General features: G+C 37.5%; 1 protein-coding gene across 1 annotated transcript; it reads right to left on the reverse strand.

The window, feature by feature from the left end:
- Positions 1–251: 251 nt before the first annotated feature.
- On the reverse strand, positions 252–7880 carry LOC121740413 (GDP-L-fucose synthase). The gene is made up of 7 exons (XM_042133101.1): positions 7616–7880; positions 7305–7419; positions 5412–5540; positions 5162–5235; positions 2140–2276; positions 1588–1716; positions 252–1145 (listed from the first exon to the last, which is right to left on the reverse strand). The coding sequence occupies exons 1-7, from the start codon at positions 7762–7764 to the stop codon at positions 910–912; spliced, it is 969 nt and encodes a 322-aa protein (XP_041989035.1). The 5' UTR covers positions 7765–7880; the 3' UTR covers positions 252–909.
- Positions 7881–8494: the final 614 nt, after the last annotated feature.

Genomic DNA, 8494 nt, shown 5'->3' on the forward strand with positions numbered 1-8494 from the left:
CCAGAGATAGATCAAATATTGGGAACGGCCGTTAGAGCTGGCACCCATTTATACCTTATTTTCTCACGTCATTTTCTTTCCAATGATGTAAAATTTACTGAAAAAAAATATACATGCAAATTATGCATTTATCTCATGAACATTCAACTTAATTAGAGGTACTTGCGGCTACTTTTGACAAGGCAACCCAACATTAATCCATTCTATACGTTCTAAAGATTATTTTAAAATATATTTGATCGAAAAAAACGACTCCTGCAGGATTTTACGGTCGGATCCAGTACTACTACATTCTAGGGCACAGTACTAGGTCCTAGGCGATCGGACTTTAGCGTCTTCCATACTTGCACACTTGTCTTTGATTTGCACCGCTTTTGCTGGTAAAATCCTAGTGCTAATATACGCCAAGGCTGCGTTTCCACTGGAGCTGCATTTCGAGGAATGTGTTTCTAAGGCTCAACTCATACTCTGGTAGAGCCAGTACACACGGGCGCTGCGTAACCGCAGCGTTATTACTTATTAGCGGAGCGGACGGAGCGTCGTTACTTACACAATGCCGATGGGGTGCGTCTACTGCATTCGGATTCAGCTTCGGAAATTTAGGTTTTTGTAAAGCAACTGTCATCGCCTATCACACATCGCAAACACGTCAGAACTTGAAAAGTTCGAATTCGAATTAAGCGTACTGCGGATGACGTCAGCAGCACAAATATCAGGCGCAGAAATGCCGATCCAGTGCGTGCAGTACCATGGAAATCAATACAAAGCAACAAATCTGTGCGCTCCGATTACGATCCGGTGGACGCGCACCTTTAGCGTAGCAGGTAAAGACGCGATTCCGTTTCTCATAAACACTTACCTCGCAATGTAGCTCCAGTAGTACCAATATGGCACCAACTACCATCTTCATTACAGTCTAGCACTCTCGTGGTTCACTTTAAACCACTCCACGGTCTCTTTGACCGCAGTGGTAAAGGGTGTGAATGTGAACTCCGGACAGAGCTCTCTTAGCTTCTTGTTGGATGCCGTCTTCTTATACTGTCCGTCGGCGCGGGTCGTGTCATACACGATCTTACCCTGGAAGTCGAATGCCGCCGCGATCGCTTCTGCCGCTTGTGATATAGACACTTCGTCTGACTCGTCCACTGAAATATGAAAATATTTGAATTAGATGGGTATTTTTAAGTTGTTGGTCACAATCTGTATAGATAAAATGTGGCAAACACAATTATTAGCCCGGGTGCGCACTAGCGGCCATTCCGCGGCGGCCATCGAAAGTATGGTGTGGCCGCTTGACAGCGTGCGGCCAGGTGCGCGTGGTCTATGGCGGTTTCATACTAAGGTATCTATCTCGATGGACGCCGCGGCTTGGCCGCTAGTGCGCGCCCGGGCTTACGGTCGACAGCTGTTTACGTGGCAATAAGCTTCAAACGCCTCGGATCTTGTCGGCGACGCAGGCGTGTGCGCGTATACTCAGTGTGCTGAGTGCTTAAAGTGGGCATCTGAGTGGCTGACAATTTTTATTCGCAGCAGCAGCGTCAATTTAAATTTTTCCAGGTTAAGTCCTCCGTGACTAAAACACTGCACCTGATAATATAAGAGGGTCGACGCTGTCGTAGTGTCGCAGCACCCACACGAACAGGCGCGCGAGGTCCCGCGAGTATATGAACTGGCGGAGCGGCTTGCCGCTGCCCCACACTACGAACTCCGATTCACCTGAAACATAATATTTATGTTGTGGCTTGATTGTCTTGCAATTTGACAGTTACTTGCCACTGCCAAGTGCCAGACAGGTGGTCTGGCACTTGGCAGTGGCAAGTAACTGTCTAATAAAATCTAAACTTTAAGCCCGGCCGCACATTGTCAGAAATTTCTGATCAGAAACAGTTAAACGTCCGCGCTGTCTCTTACATTTTGTACTGAGCCGAGTGAGCTCGAACTCACCGGAAAAATATTTCGGATCTATCTCTGGTTTTGCCCTACTAGAGTTAGGAATAGCTCACAATTGACATAAAATATATGTCTCTAATGTCTAATGTGAGTTATTCCTATCTCTAGTAGGGCCAAACCAGAGATAGATCAAATATTGGGAACCGCCGTAAATAAACGTATATCCGCCATCTGACAGTACAGACGTACCACTCTGCATGGCGGCGTGCATGCGGCGCACGAGCGCGGGCAGCACGTGCGCGGTGCTGGAGAAGTTGTCGTGCGGCCCGAACACGTTGCACGGCACCACCGATGTGAACCGCCGCCCGTGCTGCTGCCAGTAGCCCCTGAGACAAACATGTTATACTAAGGGCCTGTTTCACCACTTCCTGATAAGTTCCGGATAGGCTATCCCACGAAGTAAAAACAAAGAGGAGCTGGCCTAAGCAACTGTGCACTTTGTTTTTCTACTAGGTCCTGACGTCATTTTGTACGTGGGAGAGCCATGCTTCGGCACGAATGGGCCGGCTCGACCGGAGAAATACCACGTCATCACAGAAAACCGGCGTGAAACAGCGCTTGCGCTGTGTTTCGCCGAGTGAGTGAGTTTACCGGAGGCCCAATCCCCTACCCTATTCCCTTCCATACCCTCCCCAATTCCTTTCCCTTCCCTACCCTCCCCTATTACCCTATTCCCTATTAAAAGCCCGGCAACGCACCTGCAGCTCTCTGATGCTGCGAGTGTCCATGGGCGACGGAAGTTGCTTTCCATCAGGTGACCCGTTTGCTCCCTTATATCATAAAAAAAAACGTCATCATTGTGGGCGGGGCTTAAGTCAGTACACTTTCAGCGTTTGTCAGGTGCACACATAACGAGACCCCAAATATGAAGTTATATATTTGTTTTTCTTGTGCTCATTGCCAAGCCACTATAATAATTATAAAATAAAGAAAACTATTGATAAATTCACTGAATGATGATTTAAATTACAAAATAAGTTGATGGCTTGGCTTGAATGTGATCTGAAAACTGTTTACGATAGATATATTGCATGGCTATGCAATATTTTGCTTGGCTCCTTTTTACATATTTTAATGTTTTGGTGGGATTTCATTTCTTTTTTGAAGGTTTCTTTTCTTTTCAGGTCACGTTATTTTCTGTACTTAGCTTAGCACCCATTCTCTATCTCTAGGTATATATTCTAGGTCGTAAAATTAATTGATAATAACAGGTAGGTACTTCTACAAAGTACAAATTCTATGACGATAGCCCAACAACTTTTGAACTTTCAGGAGGTTATTCATGCACCGATGTTACTTTCGATTGAGTATAACGACCTATCCCTGATTTTTTTAAACCATAATAATTATACTCCGCAAACAAGCGATACCGCGATATAAAGGGAGTGCTACACCATCTATCGAGCGAGTATGGAGTGTTCATCGTAATTCGCAGTTCTGATTTCATTTATATTTTAATCGAATTTAATTATCATAGTTTCATTGTTAATTTTGTTAACACTATTTTTCCTTTTATACGTAAAATAATTATTATGAAGTCGAAACTCATTTTTAATGTTCTTGCAAAGCTACAAACATAAATATCTTTTCTTTTATTTAATAAAGTTATATCTGGGAGCACGGCAGCTTTTTAGCAAAGGCATGGCCGTAGCATACTTTTCTCGAAGCGGTTCGCGGCCTTTTCACACCCCCTTTATCTTCGATGTTAACAAAGCTAGGGATTTAGAATTTCGGTGACTAGGAGCAAGTATTAAAACTAGCTTAACCTCGATAAATAGTTTAATAGTTACGGATGATCAAAGTTACTACATTTTGTCACTCACTGACTGACAGATCATCAAAATTCTAAGGTACTTCTAGAAGACTTAGAACCTTGAAAATTGGCAACAAGGTAAGTCGTTATCCACAATGAAAGGAAAAATTATGAAAGTGGCCAAGTGCGAGTCGGACTGGCGTACATAGGGTTCCGTACCGTAAATTTGTATGGGAGCCCCCCTTAAATCACAAGTTTATGTACTTTTTATTACTTATTATTAAAGTTGAAATACAATTAAGTATTTTCTTAAATTTTCAAAAACCTTACTTTTACCATTATGGATATAGAGCAAAAAAGGGCAAAAAAACGTGTTTGTTGTATAAAAGTTCTAGAACATTTTAGCTTTCAGCGTTAATTATACTACTTGACACTAGATGTCGAAACCTTTGAATGATAATACATACGTAAATGCGTATAATTTTGTATAAGTTTATTGCAATAATCATACATGAATACTGAAAACCGTTATTAGGGGTATTTTAGGGGCGATTTCACCAAAGAAATGGAACGCGTTCAATGCACACTGAACCGGTTCAAAACATATAAACGCGATTGTGACATCGAATTGAATTTCACCAACATAAACTGAACGCGTTCACTGCAAATCCGAGTTTTATCTTCTGAACGCCCGAAGTCCAAAGTCATAAAACCCGTTTAAGCCCTGTCACATGGTGGAACGAAAAACATAGACAAAAGAAATGTCAAGATGACAGTTTTGACACATGCGTTTGGTTATTTTATGTATTGTTATATTTTGCTATGTTGTAGTTAAATTAACAAAACGAGATTTACGTCGCAGCATGAACGCGTTCAATGGGAACTAAGTTTTATAAAACGAAGTTTTATGTGTGTTTGGTGAAATCCCACCTTAGTCCTAAACACATTTTAATAGCTAAATCCGTGCTTTTATAGCTTTTATTATTATATTACTTATAAACCGCCATCTGTCGTCATTTAGGATAACTATTTTAAATGTAACAAATATCCAAGACCGTATTTAGAATTAAATTATTTTATAGGATCGGAATTATAGTTTTGTTTGCTAATGTTGACGCCCGCTGACATTTGGCCAGCCATAGGGTAGGTAGGGTAGGGTATAGTACGGGAGCCCTAGAATAAATTTTTACACTAAAGCCGATGGACCTCTGGCGTAATCCAGAAGGCAAGACAATCATCCTATCATAATTTTTATGATGGGAATGCAGCGGCCTTATCTGACTTTTTTATATAATTATTTCCTATAATGATAAAATCATGCAGTGTCACTATAATCTCATAAATATGTAATTTCAATCTAGAAACAGACCTAATATACCATGTGTTTAAGCACGCGATTAGAGGCATAAATATTTTTGTTTCATTTTCTAACTGTTTAAAATAATTAGAATACAATACCTGTTTAGCACATCTATCATTCTCTTGGCATAGCTGTACCCGTAGTTTGAGGAATGTGGGGGACCATTATGAACCTGAAACATTATTTATTTTAAATATAAAAAACTGGAATATATTTTATATTTAAAAATTAACATGTGACAATAAACTGACCAGATCAGAAATATCACTGTATTTGTAATAATGAAATAACACCAGAGTTTTCTTAAAATAACAGAGAAAATAGTTTTGAGTATATTTTTTGACTAACCATAGATTCATCTATAGGATATGTGGTTTTATCGGGAAAGATGCAAGTGGAGAGACAGGATACAACCTTCTTCACATCATACTTGTGGCTGGCGTTCAGCACATTATCGTTTATAGCCATGTTCTCTCTCTGTAAGATAAGACCAAGTATTTAAATAAAATATAGATCAGGTCAAGCATTGAGATTAGAATAATAGAATGTAATGTTTTGAAAAACATTTTGTTTTAAATATTACTTTTCAGAATTCCATTTAGTTTTTTCCAGTAAGACTGCCTATTTCTATTGATTTTTATTACTTTCAATATCACTATTTAACAAAGTCGCTTTTTTTCCCTTATGTCCCTTTGTTCACTTCAATCTTTAAAACTACGAAACGGATTTTGATGCAGTTTTCATTAATAGATAGAGTGATTAAAGAGGAAGGTTTATAAGTATAATTGCATTCATTAATAGTGGAGAAACAGTGTTATTATTGGGGTTTCTAATGTGATGTCGTAAATAATTACATTTTTTTCCGCTTACATTGCAAGCGCAGGCTGAACCCTACGAGATTTATCAAAATAATGTACTAAGTATTGTACACTATGAATAGATCTACAGAAAACTCCGCGATGGTATATCATATATTATGTCTATCTCGTATGGATATCCCACGATAACATTTTTTTGTCATTTACTTTTAACTTCAAATACTGGCAAATTTTCGAAGTGATTTTATATTTACGGCAATAATCCTTATTAAATTAAATACTTTAAGTACATTATTGATTTTAAAAGATATTACAGATTCTAAAATTGCGGTACGGGTAGTAATGAATAAAACTACTGAATCGATTTTAATCATTTCTTCAGTGAGTGACATAGGCTTTATATTTTAATAAGCCGGGGCGGGTTGCGAGTATTATTATAGTAATAGTGTTATTGTAATTTAGTTCATTTTTCTACAAATAAAGAATTTTCTATCTATCTATCCATTACAACTTTATTCTGTAAGTTCATCGCTCTGTAATGTCCCTTAATAACAGTGATATAGTTATAATAAATACAAATTTTGTTACTGCAATACCTAACAAAACCATTTACATTTTATGCAATGATTTTAAGAGTAACACCCAACCAGATGAAAATTTAAACAAAATCCTTAGTTTTGTTTGCAAAATAATTCCAAAACATAATTAGTCTATAGTACACTTTGTTTTATCTTATCTTTTGGAACTATAACATATAATCTTTACCTCAATATATTATGTTAGTGTTGACAAGATACTTGTAGAATATGAAAGTTAAAAATTAAACCCAAATAAAGGTGGCTTTCTGATGTTTGCCACAAGGGACCACAAACAAAAATTCAAATAAAATGTCACTTTATGACCTAGGCTTCATTTTTCTTTGCGCCATTACAAAGCAGCGACAGCATGGGTCGCTAGACCAATGTCAGTAGAAAACGAAACCTATATCTTATAAAGTGGCATTTTACTTGAATTTTTGTCAGTAATTGTGGTCGCTTATCGAATAGATAGAAACTATACCTTAACACATTCACTGTGCCTGCACCACATGTGGGTCATTTTGAGTTTGAGTTCACACGTGTGTACACCACATAATATGGATCTTACCTCCATAGAAATTTAAAACATTTTTAAAGGATTTTTTATGTGTCCGTGGTATAATTGGGGTCCTGGTGATCTGTAACACAAGCTACTGCCTAATTCAGACACCAGCTCCTCACTTTCTAATGTAATTCAGCATAATAATTTGTAAATTAGCCGTTAAGTTAGATTATTGTGAGAAAATAAAGATTTATTTATTATTTATTTATTAATAAGTCTTCAAGTGACAAAATTGTGATCATATTATATAAAAATATTAAAAGAATTTGGCTTCTGTACTCACAAAGAAGTCTAAATTGTGTTCCATGTTGTGGAAAAGACCACCAACCATAGCAGCTAAGTGGATTACATGTGTTGGTTGGTGTTTATCAAATATTGCTTCAGTAGCAGTTCTTTCTCTGAAAATAATGATAATACACTATATTGTTCTCATATTTATACAATATAAAATGTCTGGTGATGATTAAAATTTATTTCGATAAAGCACTATTTTGGAATGTTTTGCACTGTGTCTAATAAAAATTTAATGGTTTATTGATAAGCAATTATAAAATATTATGTATTGATAAGTGTACAAAACTGTTAAGTACCTACCTTAAATCGCCATCTTTTGAACTAAGAAATATCCAATTTTCATTTTCATACTCCTTATTTCCTTTGCTTTTTTCTTCCAATACTATTTCATTTATTGCTTTGCCGACTAAGCCGGAACCACCGGTTACAAGAATTACTGATCCACTCATTTTCTAATTTCTCCTAAAAATACTTTCAAACGTCGCGTAGACAATAATTTTTACTCGGTCAAGACTCAAGTCTAAATTAGATTTGAATCAATATGAAGAACAATGTTAATGTGTTATATGAAACATTATAATTTATTTTCACCGATTCCAAAATCCAAATCGAAATCAACAAACAGAAATGACACTTGACAGTACCTACCAAAGATTTTTTTTAATTCGTACCGGTCGGGACAGGCAAAGGTAGCGTTGCCCATACAGCCACTACCATAGAGTGTAGACCATAGATTAAGTATTATGTTGTAGGCCATTGAGGTAGGTTATAGGTACTATAGACCGGAGAGAGCCTAAAAAAAATGGGCCTCACTGATTGGTTCACACTCGGTGTTGCCGGCTGGAAACACCTAGTGTGAACCAATCAGTGAGGCCCATTCAATGTAGAACTGCCGTGCAGTCCTGCCGTGAATGGGCCTTTTTATATCGGTTACATAAGTACATAAGTGTCAAAAGCGTGCAATGGTATGTCCTACTTACTAGGACATAACAAAGGAGTCGGTCTGCATATTTCATGTAATAAAAGTGTTAATAAAGGTTTTTAGTCAACATTTAATGCTAGATATTGTTGAGTTTTGTGGTTCCGCTAAATAATAAATCATAATAATGGTCAAAGAATGCCTCAAACACGTGGATTTAACAATAAATATGTAAGTTTTGAACAACGTTTTTTGGGCTT

The sequence above is a fragment of the Aricia agestis genome, chromosome 3 (genome assembly GCF_905147365.1).
Source record: "Aricia agestis chromosome 3, ilAriAges1.1, whole genome shotgun sequence".
Lineage (NCBI taxonomy): Eukaryota > Metazoa > Arthropoda > Insecta > Lepidoptera > Lycaenidae > Aricia > Aricia agestis.

Excerpts from the sequence above, each read along its gene's own strand:
- LOC121740413 (XM_042133101.1), bottom strand. The coding sequence starts at position 7,764 with ATGAGTGGATCAGTAATTCTTGTAACCGGTGGTTCCGGCTTAGTCGGC. Across the intron at positions 1,717-2,139 it reads GCACGCCGCCATGCAGAGTG|GTGAATCGGAGTTCGTAGTG; the intron begins GTACGTCTGTAC and ends ATTATGTTTCAG. Across the intron at positions 1,146-1,587 it reads CGACCCTCTTATATTATCAG|TGGACGAGTCAGACGAAGTG; the intron begins GTGCAGTGTTTT and ends TTCATATTTCAG.